We start from the raw sequence: 19,895 nt of genomic DNA on the forward strand, positions 1-19,895 counted from the left end.
AATACCGCAAATTCACTTTACAGCACTGATTGCTTATGTGACCCCGAGTAAGTCACCTATCAATGTTCACATTATAGTACTACAGAAACAACTGCATGCTTTAAAGTCTAAATATCTCGATTGTAATAGAAATTTGTCATTTTTCTCCCTGTAATAGAGGTCCATACAGTGCTACATCCCTGGTAAAGAATAATCACTGACCTTGAACTGGTCTAAACCAATACCCACTTGCTTCTGCTTATAATTTGTCATATAAGAGGGTAAGAACCACCAGTTAAGAATCAGATGTCCAAGATAGTATCATATCCATGATCAGCAACATCAAAATAGCATAAAATGACACTCCACTTATTTGAAGTTTTGCATGAAGGAGTAACTTTGACCCCACGTACCCCATTAAGGGTTGACCCATGGGGTTAGTTGATGTGGCAAGTACAGCTTCCAGTCCTGCTTGTTATTTTTTACTAAAAACACCCATTGGTTTACTGTTTATTATAAGGGGTTTAATTTTCTGTGCAAAATATGGTCCAAAAATGGCCTAAAACTTTTCAGGTCGTGAGGGTCAAAAGAAGGAGGTAACTGCAAAAAACTGGACATCTTGCATAACTAGACATAAAGACAAGTCAGAATGTATATCATATGCCGAGGGTTTTCTTGTACTGGTAAGTCAGGAGGCACCTGACAAAGAAACTGGAGTGATTTAAAGCGTTCATGAGTCGTTCTTTTGAGCACCAGAAATAGAAATAGCTATGCCGACTTTTAGTTCCTGTTAAAAACTAAAGTGTTAATTGTATTGAAGATTATTTTTGGTGTCTAAATCTATGAGTATATGCCACCCTTTAAGAAGATACCAACTACTTGTAGCTTTAAATCACAGAGTTTTCATTACACAGGAATGATGCAGTTCCCCTAACCAAGTGATATATACACAGGATGGTTTAGAAGTGGGAGTGCTGTTGATATGCAGGCAAAAGATCAGAGCCACTGGGCCTGCCACAAGGACACTTTCTGCTGTGCACTAAGGGGTTGATTGGGACACAAATTTCAAGTACAGGGCAGGATTAACAGTTTGCACGTGCTGAAGGTTTTATTTAGCAGTTTAGAATACAACAGACCAAGCACAGGTTATGGTGCCCAAAGAGCTGCTTTTGCTTCTGTGTATCTTCAGACTGGAATGAAATCTTTAAGACAATTGTCACCTTTGTTATTCTGTTATACAATAAATCAAATTCTTAGTTATTTCTATAATTTTAATCAATTTCTGGTTTGTAACTACTATTTATCATTTGATGGGGAACTTATTTCAGTTGCTTTTAGTGCGAGTACTGGTAATCTTATACATAAAAATCTACACGTGGAAGTGTGTGTGTCTGTCTGTCTGTCTATCTGGAACCAGAAGTGAGAGGTGGAGTCTGGGTAAGGGCTCCAACTCCGAGGATACGCAAGCGAGGCAAGTACATTGGCAAAATGAAACCTCAGAAGAAAGTTGCTCGCTTAGCTGCTAATACACAAGCCATGTGACAACGTCTGCAAAGTGAATCCTCCTAGGAGAGAGATGCCCAGAGTATTTCCTTTCAAATTACCTGACATCTCTACATTTCAATTTTTTTTCTGACGATTTCAATAGTTTCTCGGATCCCAGGCTTTTTATATCATGGGCTTACACAGCTAGTTGTGTATAAATATATACTTTTGTTTTGGTAATTATTGGGTACTACTCTATTGGGCACACTTTTAAAAACCTTTTGTTTAAGAAATTTCATTATAGACCCTTCACCACTCACACACATCAATAAATGCCATTTTGAAATCACTTGAATTGGAATGTGCTGCGTATGAAAGCTACTGAGCCACCACAAGCCTATTTAGGTTGTATTTTTAACTACATGAGATTGCATAGAACTGTTAAAAACTACACATGTGATGTAGTCTGCTAACACATGTAACTGCATTCTAGTATCACTGGAATTTTTTAATGTGACTCTTTATTACAAAAAATCTTATATATAAACGTCTAAGCGTGGACGTGTGTGTGTGTCTGTCTGTCCGGCCCGGAAGTATGAGGCCGCAGCATGAAGCTCAAACAGCTGGCAAAGCTCTGAAGCTGTAAGAAACCACCGAAGACAGACAAACAAGACAGAGAGAGACTCGCTTAGCCGCCGACAGTCAAGGGGGGTGAGCATGTCTGCAAAACGAAACCTCCGACTCTGCATGTCAATTTTTTTTCTGACGATTTCAATAGTTTCTAGGAGCCTGGGCTTACACATCTAGTATTTAAAAAACAAAAATGTGATAACAGACTACTTGGATAAAGTAACTAAAAAAAAAATGGAAAAAAATGCTCCGCCTTTCATATCAGTTAATTAAGTCCCCGAATGCACATGAATGTTGCACCATGCACACGTTTCCGTCTCTTATTAAGGTTTGTGAAGTCTTACTCACATTAACCAGAAATTTACATTAAATACTATTGCTTTATCTGTTTTGCAGCAGAATTGCTCCTTAGGTACAACTGTGAAAAAATGGCCCGGAATGAGTGTGTGGACAGTTAAGAGTTTTTGTGAAAACCAATAGAATTAAATATTTGAATATATGCCTGCAAGTCTCAGCATTAAAAGGTTTATGGTAAAGGAATGTGTTTGCTTCACCTCACATCTCTACAAATCAGGTAGCTGCCTCAACTAAAATATACTGTAGATAGAAGTGAATTTAGTGAAGGACTTGCACTGGTTACTAATCGAATTGTAGCCATGGCTCCTAGTCCTCCTTTTGTGTCTGGATAGAAGGAACTGTTGGTGACAGAATCCTAGCAGGGTTTGGTGTAAGTGCCATGTGTGAAAATGCGTAGGCTACCATCTGTTGTGTTACCCTTGTGCTTATTAGTCAAACGGCTATAGTAATCACTATTAATAACACGTTTCTGTATTGCCATTTGTGTTTTTAACAGATTTGCAAAGCTATATAGTTAACAGAATTTTTTATTTTTAGGAAAAAAAATGAAGAATTAACTACTTTTACAATGGTAGGAATGACTGAATTCACATGAAGGAAAGAAAAAAATGACTCCTAATCCTTCATCCAATCCAATAAAATTGGTTTGCAATTGCTTGAGCTAATCACTGAATACTCTTTCGATTCATCCAGTTGTTTTTACTGCCCCACATACTTGTGAAGCTGGTACTGTAGATGAGCCAGATTGAGGGGATACAGGACAAACTTCAGTGTTCCTTTAGGCTAAGCTGAAACTCACCATATGCTCCCTTGTGACTTCACTTTAAATAGCTAAGATAATTTACTTTGAATAAATGAAGGCCCAGTACTGTAGGGACACACCTGAGCCAGTCCCCTACACCATACATACTCTAAGCTGACCCTAATCACCTGGCCTACTCCCCTCAAAGGGAACTACATACAGTGATCTGTCTCCAGACCGTGCACCGTGCAAAAGGCATATTGTGAATCGCCTTACCTTAAAGTGAAATAAAACATTCAGGATATCATATCTGTATCTCTTCAAGTGTATAGGGACATTTTAAAAGTTGTCCCTATCTGACCTATCATTTCACTGTATAGAATGTATTGTTCGCTGCAAGCCTAACGTTCTTCTCTTGGTTCCAGCAGCCCCGTGTATTTTTAGATCTGGATTTGCATAAATCCTTACAGAACTTAATATGGCAAAGGCATTTTAACTTGCCGGAGAGTCTGACAGGGTGCGAAATAGAGATACCTTTGAGCAGTGCAATCGAGCAAGTAGCAGGGAGCTATCTGTGAAAATGATAGCCACTCCTTCAGCCTGGCACTTTTTCTCCTCCCCCTCTCAGATCTTTTTAACTCAGCTAACATCCCCAGAGCCTCTCTCACACTTTTTACATCCCCTCCTCAGATCACGTACTCGGCCGCCTCCTCTGACCATTCCTCCCTTCCTCTACTGAGAAAGCAGCAACAACACAATTTCATCTCTGAAGGTTGGGGATACGCTTTCCATTTTTAGGGGGGGTTGCCAAATTATTTCTCTTAAGCTTGAAAGTCAACTCAAAAGCCTCAAAGTGCAACAGAAGTAAAGGACCATGAATTGGCACTGGCTGCTTCTCTCTACCTTATGTGTTCTCTCCTGCGGGAGAGGCACTTGGGCAGAAGAGGGTCTAGATTTCCCTGAGTACGATGGCAAGGACCGCGTGCATGACCTCCACATGAAGAACTACAAGGCAGTGATGAAGAAGTACGATGTAATGGTGATTCTGTACCACGAACCAGTCGAGGATGACCGTGCAGCACAGAAGCAATTCCAGATGGAAGAGCTTATTCTTGAGGTGCGACTGGGCTGCATGCCTGTGTGTGTGTCTTCAAGTTATAAAGTTTCTTTAGTGTGTGCTAATGTTGTTTGCAGAGGAACTATTAACTAATATCTATATAAACAAAAAAAAAACAGTAAAAGAGAATGCCTAATGTACATACATTTCCATTAAGACCTGCTTATTTCAAAAACCTGCATAACAGTTTAAAATGCATGACTGTCATCACTTTTGTAAAACATCTTGCTAATGCCAAAGATAAAATTCCTTGCCTGCAACTCCTTATATTGCAGAAGATCTGAACTTATGGAAGACTGATAAGATAGGGTTGAAAAGAGCATTTTCCTGCCTAACAAATGGAAAAGAAGAAATCCTGAGAACCTGTTGCTTACACTCAGTGTTAACTTTCTGTTTACCTAAAATGTTTTGGAATGAAAAATAGGAATTATCTAACTGAGGCAGACTGGAGATTGGTGCAGGTATCAATGTATCTACCAGGCAGGGACAGAGATAGCTACTGTACCTGAACTTTTTAAAGAACTGCAGGGATCTGTCTATTTATCTAGTATTGTCAGAGACAGCTACAGGTATCTGTCTCTCAATCTGCAGTCAATGCAGGCAGATTTAGGAATTCACCAACATGGTAGAAGCTTCTTAAGACATCTGTGGGGATCACTCTATATGAAACCTGTCATGCACAACTGCAACTGTCAATATGTAATTATTTTGTGACAGCAACACAGATCTGTGTGATCTGCATTTTGCAGTATCATGAGGAATATATCTTTCTTTCAGGAGATGACTAACATATCAGAACATGTTAAAGAATAAGCTGATTTGTCTGCCTGCCTGTCTTGACTTATTACATGCAGGGCTAAGAATCAGTCTCACTGTCTGTGCTCGATTAATAGGGCCAACATCATGAATCAACCCACCTAACTTTAACTTTTATACAATTATACTGGGATATACTATATAAATATTAGAAATCTCGTTGTCTGTGTGGACTGGGAGATGTAGGCTAATGTATACATATCAATATATTTTTGGGCTTACTTGAATCATTTAATTGCATTATAGACTGGTACTTAAATGTGGCAATCTGGAATGTTTTATTAAAACACAAGTATAATGGTATCAGAGTATCTCTTCTGTGAATTCTAACATATCTTATGTTTGTATTACTTTGTGAAAGGCATTTGTTATATTATTTATTGAAGAAATGTATTTCAGTAATGTGTAATTTTATTGAAAACATAATACAAAGTTTGAAATCTTATATTTCCAGAGTAAACTGAAAACTTGCAGAAGACAATATGGCAATAATAAGGATATTAAAAACTACTTGATTACCTCAAAGTTAATATTTTTCTTAAAATATACAGTATATAAAATGCCACATTGTGACTTCCTTATCACTAGCTAGACATAAGGTTTTTTTATTCCTTCACTTTTCTTCTCATTTGTTTGAGGGGAATTGTTATTGCTTGTTATAATATTTCTATCATTTCTTGAGCTTCTGCAAAAGTTAGATTTCTCTTTGGGACAAACAAGGTTCTATCTATCTATCAATCATATAGTGGTTCTCATATCTGTCTGTCTATAATATAGTGGCTTTCATATCTATCTATCTATCCATTATATAGTGCCTTTTCTATCTATCTATCTATCTATCTATCTATCTATCTATCTATCTATCTATCTATCTATCTATCTATCTATAAATATAGTGGTTTTAATATCTATCTATCATATAGTGGTTTTAATATCTATCTATTATATAATGCTTTTAATATATATCTATCATATAGTGCTTTTCATATCTATCTATATATGTGTCACAGTGTTGCATAGTCTATTTAAAATATGGAGTCCAGAAACTTTTCTTAATGCTGCCAATTAATTCTTCTTGTACACATTAGAATGAAAAAGTTCATCTCTTGGCTATTAATAAATATTTTGCTGTAGGTATGCATTTTTGAAACATACACTTAAACAGTTGTGTCAAAAACAGTAAGCATCCCTACAGTGTTGGCTTGACACTGGTGAGTAGGTTGTGTGTGAGCTTCATATCCTCTGTCTTCAGTCATGTTGTAATAAAGTACAATGAAAACGTTACTATCAGTGTTTAATGAGAAACTGAGAAAATCAGAATAATGTGGACATTATTTTATTCGTTTTTCTATTAAAGCTTTGTTTAATAAGCTTCTGGGATTATATTATCTTTTCATTAGGTGTTTCATTTTATGTCTTTCAAAGAACAAAATGACAAACTTCAATAAAAGAGAACAATGATATCATAATTACAATCTTCATATCACATATATAGTAAATCATTAAAAAATGTTATTACTGGCGCCAGAAAGACATTATTAACTTATAAGAACAATGCAAAAATTTGGTGACACTGTACAATAGTCCCTCTTTATTGCCCAAATTACTATTATCTGCTATATTTACTAGGATGCCAAGTGTCAAGAGATCACTTTTAAAATAATTCAGCATCATCTTTTTATATGCACTCTGCACATGCACTGTCTGGAAATACATTTTTTCACTTGACAAGGCTCATTTAAGTCGTATACTTAAACACTGGGCATTTGAACCTTAACACCTTTTAGCTAAATATACTTTTTGCCATTCAGAACTTTTAACTGAGCATTCATTTTGGTCTGTAGAATTAATCTGCTTTAGTTCAGTTATGTTACAAAGCATTTATTTCATTTTAACATCCTATTTGTAGAAAATTACATCAGAACCATATACTGAATTCTGTATTTGTAATACATTTGGGCTTTGAAATATGTTAATGTGAGAGAAATTAATAAAATGACCAATATGTACAGTTCTAATAAATAATAATTTACCCTTTTTCATTTATTTCATAAACATTTTTATGAAGACTAAATTGTTTAATTAAGAGAGGCTGGCCAGTCAACCAACCTAAGACAGTTGGAAGTGGAGACCAGAATTGTGTTTTTTGTGTGTCATTTAAATGCCTTAAGAACCTAATTAGCAAAAATTATATATATATATATATATATATATATATATATATATATATATATATATATATATATATATATATATATGTATATATTGTATATTGCATGGTCAATATTTAGTGTTTTTTGTGCTTTGTTGCATGTGGCTTTAGCTATACTGTATTATAACAGTGTGTAGTTTGCTAGCCATTCAGATGCAAGTGCACTTTATGAAAATTAATTAAAATTTAGTTGCACCCCAAGTAATCACTGAAAATTAGATTTTATCCAGAAAATCAGTATTTCCCTATTACTGCCAAAAAATATTAATTTACTTTAAGTACACTTTCAATGACAAAATTCTTTGTCCTGAGTAAGCCCCACAATCATATTAACATTGTGGATCATTAATTTATATTCACTAAATTATTTAAAATGAAAATTCACTATGAAAATTAAATGAACTGGACAGCGTAAAACTATTGGATTAGATCTCACTGCTGGCTCCTACTTTCTCACTATCTGTACCAACGTGACCGGTGCTGTCTTGTACATCCACAATGTTTGAGGATGAAACATGCAGAATAAATGAAAAACTTATTGATCTCATGGTTACAGAAGAGATAGATGTTAAAGAAAGAAATCCAACTTTGTATTATTAATTCACAAACCCAATAATCAAAAAATGACTTTTTTGTCTATTTTTTTTTTGGTAGTCTTGCCTACATACCGTATAGTAACACTGACTCCATTAACACACACTAAATATTGTATGAGCAATCTGAAGTATTGAGATTAGCTTTTAGTACCGCATCTTTTAGTTGCGCTGAAAATTTGAACTGAGCCATCACTCTCCCCATAAAGGAAAAATGAGAATTTATTTGAGAATGTAGACTTTAAATTCAAAGTACATCACATAAACATGGTAAGAAATAAATGAAACTTATACCCAGTAGATCATCGAGTGTTAATAAAAATTAGAAGTACAATGATATTTGAAGTACAAGTATCTATTCTAACTTATATCTGTCTGTCTTTGCTCTGCTATCAATAATTGATAGTATGTTGGCATCTATATTATTCTGAATCATACGTTTTTGCAAGATGGTATTACATATCTTATTAAATAAAGAAGCATGCAGGAGAATTGAACTGAACTGTAAGCATAATGACAGCACTTCCCAATTGCCTTCAGATATCTGGGCATCAGGGGGACCATAAAATGCTCTTGGGGTTATTTTTTTGGAATGAATGTAATACTTTATAGTGACCAGGACTGCAAATAATAGAGTACTCTATGAACTCTGCCATGCTACACTCTCCCCATAGAGCATTCATGTGGTTTAAACAAAGCAAGATCCCAGACAAGGAGGATTTAGTCTTATACTTAACAATATAATATTTGGTGTCTGTGTTGCTGTACATTTCTTCATACTGGACTGGTAATTATTGTATGATGTGTTCATCTCTTAAGTGGAAAGGTGCTTAACAAGAAACTAACTGTGGACCATACTTATTTTTCCAGCACATCCCACAGATGCTCGATCCGACTGAGATCTGGGGAATCTGTTGACCAAGTCAACACCTTAAAGTCTTTCACGTGCTTCTCAAATTTTTGCGGTGTGGTAGGGTGTATTATCCTGCTGAAAGAGGCCACTGCCATCAGGAAATACCACTGCCGTACGTGGTCTGCAGTCATCTTTAGGTAGGTGGTACACGTCAAAAGTAAAATCCGCTTGAAAGCTAGGACCCCAGTTTTCCCAGCATAACATTGCCCAGAGCGTCACATCAGCTCTGTCGGCTTGCCTTCTTCACAAAGTGCATTCTGCTGCTATCACTTCCCCAAGTAAACAACGCACACGCACCCAGCCCATCTATATGATCTACTGTAAAAGAAAATGGGACTCATCAGGCCTGGCCATCTCCTTCCATTGCTCCATGGTCCAGGTGTTTGACAGTGGACAGGGCTCAGCATGGGCACTCTGACCGGTCTGTGGCACTGTGTTCTTCACCTTTCTCTCATGGCCAGTACTAGGTTTTCAAGCAATTTGTACTACAGTAGCTCTTCTGTGGGATCAGTCTTCGCACCCCACATGCATCAATAACCGTGTCGCCAGTTCACCAGTTGACGTTCTTTGTACCACTTTTGGTAGGTACTAACCACTGCACACTGGGGACACCTCACCAAACTTGTCATTTAAGAGAACCTCTGACCCAGCTATCACAATTTGTCCCTTGTCAAAAATCACTCACATCCTTACGCTTGCCAGTTTTTTTCTGCTTCCAACATATCACTTTCAAGAACTGACTGTTCATTTGTTGCCTAGTACATCTCACCACTTGACAGGTTCCCTTGTAACAAGATAATCGATGTGATTCACTTCACCTGGCAGTGCTTTTAATGCTGTGGCTGATCGGGGTATGCACACACACTTTGTTAAGGTGCCGTGCCTAGTTGGAAGCTAATATATTCACAGAGGACATCTTCAAAACCGTTAATAGAGGATCTACACTGGGAGGTTTATCTACAGTGTTGGCCAATAACTATGTAATCTGGCTGTGGAAAGAAATCAGAGTACACTATGAATGTGCAAACGTCACAAGGACAGTAGCCACACTGAGATTTTGATCCCTGCCTCTGGAGACGGAAATCAGCTGAGCTAAACCATTCACCTCTCTTACGGCATCAGTTTGAAATGAGTTTTTAAAGTATCTTTGGTTGCTTCTACAGTGCTTCATAGCTGGCATTAATTGGATTTTTTAAAAACATTCAATTTGTTTTTGCATTTTTGCCATTTCTTCAACTTTGTCTTTTTTTACACATGCCATTTAAAACATTTTACAGAACCTCATTAAAAATCTGTGCTGCCATGCTTAAAATAAATGCCGATCATCCAGACCATTCTAGACTATTCATCCATTTCAGTTTTGGATTAAAGTTTAGGAAAGAACTTAACTGTATACAAAGTAGAACGTTGTGTCTAAAGCCGACCAGTGCCTCACTACAAGACCTTGAGGGGCTTACTTGACATTTCGGGGTTTGTGCCAAATCAATAAGAAAAGTGGAATTAAACACTTGCTATTTGTATATCAATTTGGATGAAAAGTGTGAGCTAATTAAATAAGTGCAAGTGCCCTCTGACACCGTTATCTATGAGCATGTTTTCTTTATAACCTCAGGCCAAAAAATATGCTCTAATAAAATCGAGTGGGCCGTGGCATCCTTGCATATACTTTACTTTAAGAAAGTAAACTGTTTTAGCCATATTGTGACTTCTTATACTTTGTGGAACAAGAAAACTCCTTCAGTTTGGGATATGCGAGCCCTGTAATACTAGGGTGTTGTACCATGGTAGCCATTATGGATGTAATGAGATGTCAACCACAATGACACCTTTTATTGGCTAACTAAAAAGCTCACAATATGCAGGCTTTCGTGGCAACTCAGGCCCCTTCTTCAGGTGAGATGTAATCAGTCAATCAGTGTGTGGGCCCGTACTGTTGTCACTGATAGGGGTGCTGCTCCCTGTGCTTGTATCATGATGGAGCAATGAAGTAGGTTTTCAAAAGGCTCTGCTCGGCCATAACTGCATCTAGCAGTACACCTGTTCAGCTAGCTAATGGTTTCTCGGGTGAAAAACAGTGGCAGGCAAAAGAAAAGAGTGTTTCTAGAACCTATGTTTGTACAAGTAGCCTAGCCAATTCTGAAAGATGTTTTACATCTATATGATCACGTTTCATTTGCATGCAACAAAGCCCTTTTTCTATTTTTCTCCTCTTTACATCCCATCGCTTTGTCCAGCGGTCTTTCTAGGAGGATAAGCACCACCCCAGGCCTTGTAGGGCCTCCTGCCTGCTGCCAACTGACTGACAATAAACACACAAAGGTGCTCTGCTTTGCAACAATTTAAGCTTTTTTTTGGTAATTATGAAAATTACAGATTCGGGCACCACACAATATTTTCTAAAATTATTACTAAAGGGTTTACAGAAATTTCAAGTCTAATTTTTTTTTTCTAACACTGCTCCACTGGTTCTTTTTCAGATGTATTCATTTCACTACTAGCTTGCTAAGGAGCTGAAGAGACAGTGAACATTTCTGAGCAGAAATTAAATGCTCGCACATGTTAATTTGTAATACCATAACATGCAAGCACATGCACAATACATTTTGGTATTTGTGTACTAAACGGATGGCACCGACTGCTAGTACCCTTTTCTATTATCGTAACACAAATCGGATTTTCGGCACCCAAAGGGAACATTAACATTAGGGACCTATAGACAACTATACTCTACCCCCACTAACTTTAAGGTTCGTATTTGTGGTTGGGGTAGGTCAGTCTAATAATTTAAACTCCAAAAATTAAGCAACCGGGGTGGCGGCCCCACCAATTTGCGTGACGATAATAGTTATGCCCGTTTAGTACACAAGCATCTACATTTCCTATAGCATCCTTGTAACGTGGACATTATCCAAGGATATTTTATCTATTGATGCTGCATAATTAGTGTTCATTTTTATCGTTTGTTTCTATTTTTCCTAATATGACAGCAATGTCAGGACCAATAGGTTTTTGCATTTGTTTTCCTAAGGTGCCGCCATTTTGTCACATTTGGACACTATTTCTAGGTATGTTGTGCACCTTCTTTCTGATGTGGTTGCCTCATGGGTTAAAGGGCTATTGACCACCATATCCAGTTCTCAACATATAAAAAAAAAGCATACAGTTATAGTAATCTTATTTTCTATTTGCATATATAACCAATGAGTTAAGAAATCATATTATTGATGTAATAGGTGTGACAGTTTCACATATGTAAAATATATCATTCATAAAATCTTTGAGATTTTATTTAAATCCTTCTTCTTTCAGCTACTCCCATTAGGGGTTCCCACAGTGGATCATCTTATTCCATATCTTCCTGTCCTTTGATATTCTATTTAAATAAATAGCTATTTTAATGTATGATAATAAGACATCTTTCGAGAATCAGTCTACCACAAGCTTTGTATCTCATTTTAAATTAGTCAATATTTGGAAAATATTTCCTTTTAAAAAATAAAAAAATCAGATGTATCTGGTAACAAGCTCCGTTATAATTTCCCTCCCTAATGTCCAGGGCACATGTGTTCAAGAGTATGCTGCTTTAACCAGACATGCACCCATCCAACAGAATCGTGAAATTTGATCACCAGGGTTTGCAGGGCAGTGGGATTGAATTTAAAACTATTTTGATCAAGTAATCCAAGTCTACAAACATCTTTACTGAGGGAAATATGATGCCCAAGTCTGATTACACATAACATGGCAACATTTCTACAGTAAGTCTGAATATTCTTTTTTAAGGTCACAGGTTCATTTCCCAGTTGCTTTAGTTTTTAGTGTTAACGTGTTAGCAATATGGAAATAATTGGACTCTACCTGTAAAGTATATTGTGACAGCATTTAAGATTAAAATCTATAAGTTGAGTTATTCAGTCCTCCTCATTGACTCTGCATGTGAGCCTAAAATAGTCATGTCAGCTGACTGCATACATTTCTGAAACTATTCTACTGAACTGGTTGGTCGGCATACTAAAAGATGGCATACAAAATACATTTTCCTTGTTTAAAATTTGATACTAACATAATGATCTGTGATAATCTCATAAAAAAATACATTCTTTTAAGTATAAAAGCATTTTTGTCCACTCTGCTACTAAAGACATAACTATGTATGTGTAATAATGTTTAACTAAATATTTATAAATAAGTACTATTCTTTTATTAAGTGATCAGTATTGTATTAATCTGGAGCAGTTCTTCGAAGATCCAAAATAGGGTGACCGGGAACTCCAAAAGCCCAGCAGTTTGACTTGACAGACTAAGAATGGGTTATGATCAGATAGATGTGATAGATGACAGAAAGGACTGACTTGAGAGAAGGCGCTGAAGCCAGCCACAGAATGCTACTAATAATACACACTCATTGCAAGTCTATGTAAGGTACACCCTGCACCATTGGGTCCCTTTTTGCAAAATATTCTGCATCATGCTGTGGGCTGGAAACATTAAGAGCATTACCCAGTGAGAGGTAGCGCTGATTACAAGTACAGATGTAGTCCACAAAACAGCCACCCTAGTTAAACAAGTTTCTAGCAAAAATATCTTTGAAATAAGTCTCATTCTACTATATGTACTAACGTCATTATGGAAAACAAAACGCTGGCTATACGTTTGTTTTGGAAAACAAGAGGAAAATTAGAAAATAATAAAATGGCTATAAACGGCTTAGTGATAGCTTATAAAAGATGCAATTCTCCCTCATATATGTTGTGAACTGGAAAACTAGTATGACAGTGTTGTAACCGAAATGGGCACAGTTCAATTAAGGAGCTACTTTTAACACAAGCGACTCAGCTAATTGCTAAACCTTGCTCAGTTTGCAATTTAATTTTTCACAGCCATAGGTCATTTGTCGCCTAACCCTAAATATTGGCTGGCTCTTTTTACAGCTGCACATTTTACATGCTAAAGTTACACGCTATTCTCTTCAGTTCATTCGTAAGCCAAGAAGAAATGCTCTCCAGTATTATTTTACTGTCTTCAGCCAATGCCTATGTTCACGGTGAAGAGGATTACTTCACCCCTAAATTCTCCATTCAACAGGTGTCATCATATATTGGATTTGTTGCAATTATACAGTTTTTGATATTGCTGTTTTTCTCAAGTTCTGTAAAGACATAAATTCCCTTTGGGAACAAATAAGGTTTCAAAAACCAAAATCAAACGTCGGCAGTAGGATTATTTGCCCTTCTGAACTTGTATTATAACAGGCTGCATTTGTCATGTGATTCATTGATCGATAGCATAAACCATCCAAAGGTCTTCTGCTTTTAATTACAAACTGATTGTAGTGTACAATGCACTTGGCTGGCCTATGTTGTGCACATGGGTATATTTATTAACAAGAAATTTCAAATTTGTATCGCCACAGGGTAATATGATGGTTAGCCTGGCTAAGTCCTGACTTTAGATCAGGTCAGAATCTCAGCCTGGTCACTCACTCTTTATGTGAAGTAGGCACTTTCTACTTGAGCCCACATGGCAGGTCTGAGCTGGCCCATTTGGAAGAAGTGTGGGAGTGCACGAGTGTGCCCTGTGATGAACGGGTGCCCCCATCGAGGGCTGATTCCTGTGTTACGCTTTATGCTGCTGGGGTAGCCTCTCAATTCCTGTTACTATAAATGTGGGTTAAGCTGGCTCTGCAAATGGAAAGATATTCACGCATATCGACAAATATATTTTATTCATCCTAACATTCTACACTTATAATAGCTTTATTTTCTCTGTACCTATTTATAAATAGAATTCTGTTACAGTTTCTATTTCATTTTTATTGTAAAACAATTTCAACTACATTCAGTGTACAGATGTCTTGTATAAATTACATAGCTGGTGCAGTTTAGAATTCTGTTCAATTCTCCACCCTCAGGTCTGCTCTTCATTTCTTCATTGCTCTAGTCTTCTTTTTAATCTGGGTGTGAAACCAACATTTGCTTTTGAAATCAGTAAGAAGATACGTAATGGGCAGAAACCATCTTACTTCCCTCTTGCCCAGTTCCTTAAATTTAGATGTGTATTAATCAATCTTACACCACTGCAACAGACAAGTCCTGTAAACCAAAGATAGTTCGTTCATAGTGGTGACTCATGAAATCGGGTATATGTGATATACTGTGGGAACAATTTCTATTCTTAGAAGTTATTTCATAAGCAACATGTGGGTCTAAATGCTGCATCCGTATGGTAGTGCTTCAAAGGATTAACTCTGAAGCTAGGACAGCACTTGCAGCACTTTTAAAATCAGCTCTAGCAGTAAGCCTGCCTTTGACCCTAAAGTCAAGTTAGGAAATATCTGTGCTGCAGAGACCATTAGCACTAATAATGTCTTGTCTGTATAAAGCTTACACATAAATGTTATCAGGCTGCCTTTTTCTTTAACATCAACATATCCTACAGGAAAACTTTTGAATGTTATTATTTTCTTCTCTTTTATCATTTAAGCTTCAGCTACTTTTTGTAATGCTGCAGAAGCATCAATGAATGTATTCAAATCAGTGTTGTTGTTGCAGGCAGCTTCCATATTTCTCCATTATAAAAAAGAAACTAATATGCTGATGCATTTATTTTTTTTTCTAACATAAGAAGAGTAAAGCTAGCAAGTCTCCCCCATGTTAAAAATAGTGAGAACTATTTTTTATATATATATTATATATATATTAATATATATATTATTTATAAATATATATATATATAGTATATTGTACATTTAAACATATAATAGAAGAACACAAAAGAGTCAGCTTCCAGTCTTTTACATATCTTCTAAATATCAGTGGTGCTAGTATCTATCTATCTATTATATAGTGCCTTTCATATCTATCTATTATATAGTGCCTTTCCTATCTATCTATCTATCTATCTATCTATCTATCTATCTATCTATCTGTCTATCTATCTATCTATCTATCTATCTATCTATCTATCTATCTATCTATCTATCTATCTATCTATCTATCTATCTATCTATCTATCTCTTAAATAGCAAAGGATAAAAAGGCTAATATAAAAAAAAGACCTGAAAGTACAAGTGATTTTAAAGTCTGGTTCTCCTTCTTTGGGTTAGACAGGGAGGACTTAACTTCAACTTCACAGGATGCCTTCCATATTATGTGTATGTCCTTATTCTGTATATTGGATATAGAAAGCAGAGTGGGCCTGCATAATCGTATTAAAAAATGAAATAGTTTTTTCCATGGTCACCAGTTTTATCACTGAAAACCATCACCAATAACAAAAAAGAAAAAAATGACTGTTGCTTGAAAATTAGGCCGGTAACCCAAGCCAGTTATTGGTCAGCTGATCTGCGTGTCGTCCTGCGTTCTATTTTCTATAACCGATTAAGCATGTCCTACATTGAGCACTCATTTATTTTCTTTATGACATATCAGGCAGGTGTTAGTGATAGTGAGACATGAAAACAAGAATGTTTAGATTAAGACTAGTGAGATAATGTACTAAGGAGGGTGAAGGTTAGAGTGGATGGAACTGGAAATAAGAATAAATGACAAGAGACCAGATAGCAGCCAACTGGCTAAAAATAAAAATGGCAACTGGTAGTCATCAATAAGGAGGTTTTGATATTTCCCAAGTGATCTACTGCACATTCATTAGCAGACAGCTGTAATTGCACAGTAATCATTCATATTTTTATCAGCTTATCTGTAACTATTTTGCAAGTTAATTCTAAAATACTACACCTGTTGTCATTGTATCATTTCTTTTTTAACGTGATGGCAGACACTGAAAATTGTACTTACAGTTCTGATGGGAAGGTTTTGATAGGAACAAACCTGACACCAACATGGAAAAGGACGAGACTATGACCTTGCAGGGGTAAGAGAGACAGAGAGAAACTAAAACTGATAGGAACATTGCACCTTCAATGCCGTGTACATGCAGTCACAGTCTGCAAAAAGTTAGAAGATACAGGAATTTGGGAATACCAGGAAGAATAAGGGAACCATAAGGAACAGGCAGCCATAGACAGCTGAAAGAGGCAACTAAGGTATTCTGAATGATTAGGAATGAAAGAAACTGCAATGGGTGCCTGGCTGGCTGCTTATGAAAATCTAAGCTCAGGATTCTAGTTCATCCAGGAAACTTTAGATGCATTTTTGAGTTGGTGGTCTACATGCCAACCTAAGTCTAAACTTGAGAACACTGAGCAGTTTCTAATCCTTGTACATCCCAAGTCAGGACTTTCTTTACAGTTTGTCATTCTTGCTGTTCATTTGATGCTTTTATGTTGGTTTTTTTTGTGTGTTATGCAATATAAAAATCAATAGCTGGTGAAGCATTGTATTTTGATAATGAATCTCTTATAATTGTAATGGTAAGTGGGAAAAACCAAACAATGTCAAATGTTCTTGTCTAGTGGGTAACAAATGGTCTATTGCCATCGAGCAGTGTGTTTCTATGAAGGTTTGAGAACTGCCTATTTTTATATAATATTTTGGGTCATATTAATAAGACAAGCACAGTTTTGAGGGTAATTCCTGACAACATAAACAAGCAGACTGCTAAAATTAGATGTTAACAACTCTGAATACAAAAGTGAAGCATAAAGATGTAGATTATGTCCTTCTAGGTCTCCCAGAGCTCAAGGAAATATGGGTTTGCAAAGGACTTGTCGACTTCTTGTACTGCCTAAATACGTGCATTCCGTCCATTTCCTAAACTGCATATCCATTTCACAGTTGCAGGGGCAGATCCTAACCCTGGAAGCATTTTGGTCCAGCCACCACAAGGAGCAGTAACACATACATGCATATTCAGACAGACCAATTTAGAGTCAACAACTAATTTAAAACCAGCATGTGGGGTTTAGATACGCCCACGAAAAACCTAAAAACACACGGGCATGATGTGCACAGTCAACGCAGGTAGTTTCCAGACCAGCGATCTGAAGCTAGAACCCTGGAGCTATAAGGCTGCTGTGCTACCCAAAACACATGATAAATAATGGCAAAAAAGCTATAAGATTAATTCTGAAATAATACGTGTGATGTTAACACTCACTCCAGCTATTGTAACATGCCCAGCACAGGAGAGCACTTTACACACTTGTTTCCCTGTTGTGACATAAGAAGACTGGTTCTGGAGGACTACTCCGAAATTAACAGGAAATTGGTGTAGTGTAGCCTGATGGGTAGTCTTGTGCTCTTGACAATGGGTGTATGTCTGACAGTACAACTTGGCCTAAATCACAGCCATTTGACCTAGTATTGTGGTTATTAAATAAGAACTAGCCATGTGATTTAATGCACCAGTATGTTGTGGGCTATTGAGCTTTCTTAAAACTTTTTTCTATTAAGAATAAACTAATCCTTTATATTTGTAATACAACTGAAAATTTGTGAAAATAAATACAGCAATGTTAGTTATGTGAAATTGTTAACACATACGTAAAATTTCCAGACTAATACTTTTCATAGAAGATTTAATTTTAAGATTTTTCAGCTTCAAATGTGACTAACATTTGCAGAGACCATTATGGAAGATGGCGGTGCTCTGAAGCCATCGCTGACATGAGATGTAATACCAGGAAGACTAAAGGGCAACAAAAATGGTATTTTATTAGCAGCATAATAACACAGAAGAGGAATAAATCCAAGGAAGAACAAGTAACAAAATAAGTAGTCTAAACAAAAAGCTACTGTGAGCCAAACTCTCCTCAAACGGCAGCCTTGTCTGTCCAGCTCAGTGCCAAACTCATTTGACCAAATCTGCTTTCACAACATTCTCAACCACTGGATGTAAGCAAAGAAAGCATTTGCCATCTTAGTATTTATAGACATTTCTTTTTCTTTTGCCTTATAATATTAAAAAAGGTGATTGGGGCAGCTATGGATCAATATAGCTATCTGTAAGTTTCAATACTTCCTTTTTAAACCGTAACCATGTGTCTTTTTGATTTAAGTCAACTCTCTCCATTCTGTTTAGACCAGACTTAGTTCTGTGGGCGGAAATGCACACCTCCCATCCTAGCCAGAGTTACTGAAGAGAGCGTCGTATTAAGGGAGCTTTATCTACAGTAGTGAAGTGAACGCGTTATGAGAATGTGCACCCTCCACAGGCAGTGCCTCCTTCTGAGCCCACCTAGTTGGAGAAATCTATACAGCAGGACTAACTAACGGAGCACTTTGCTGATGATAAAATTAACCTATCTAATTTAGCCGTCTGTTTATTCTGACACTCTGTTCTTAAAAATGAAGAATACCATTGTGGAAGAATATTTATAAGATAAGTTTTAAAACACTGATGTCTTTCTTTAATACTGTAAAGTGAGTGCTGATGTGGAACTAGAGAAATAATCATGTCAATGATATTAGTTTTGATACACCTACTTTGCATTGATTCAGAAAGTAGGGTATCTTACTTGAACACTACACACTAATAGGCTTTGGAATAAATATAGTAAAAACATATTGTATTGTTAGAATAAGTAAAGTGTGTTATTTTCTGTTTCTGAGGTATTCATTGGTGTGGCACTGTGGCAGAGTTTAACACTGCTGTCTCACAAGCCCAGAGACCTGATGCTGATTCTAGGACTCAGTGGAGTTTGCACTTTCTCCGCTGTTGAGTTTTCTCAGTTACTTTGCTCCAGTCCCATTTGAATATACATACACACACACATATATATATATATATATATATATATATATATATATATATATATATATATATATATATATATATATATATATATACACTCACACACACACACACACACATATATACACATACATATACATGCATACATATACATATACCTATATATGGTAGGTTAATTGGAGATTTTGAATTGGTTTAAAATGAGAGAAGGATAGCATTACTCCAGCACTGAATTTAAGTATTAAAACAAAAAGATGCTAAGAGAAGATCTGAGTTACTGAGGTCCTGCAAAGGAATTTCAGAAATTGGGTGTAGCATCTCAGCTGAGATTGTCTCCACTTTTCATCAGGATGTATTAGTCATGTTAAACAGACCTTTGGTATAGTTTCGAGTAG

The 19,895-nt window shown here is 36.4% G+C and overlaps 1 protein-coding gene across 1 annotated transcript in view; it reads left to right on the forward strand.

Moving 5' to 3' along the window:
* The first annotated feature begins 3,848 nt into the window (after nt 1–3,848).
* The window catches only part of casq1b (calsequestrin 1b), a 106,826-nt gene continuing 90,779 nt past the window's right edge, over nt 3,849–19,895 (forward strand). The window contains exon 1 of the mRNA XM_039741185.1: nt 3,849–4,310. Coding sequence (XP_039597119.1) covers nt 4,068–4,310 — 243 coding nt within the window. The 5' untranslated portion in view covers nt 3,849–4,067. The remainder of the gene's footprint in view (nt 4,311–19,895) is intronic.

Source organism: Polypterus senegalus, chromosome 18 (genome assembly GCF_016835505.1).
Source record: "Polypterus senegalus isolate Bchr_013 chromosome 18, ASM1683550v1, whole genome shotgun sequence".
NCBI lineage: Eukaryota > Metazoa > Chordata > Cladistia > Polypteriformes > Polypteridae > Polypterus > Polypterus senegalus.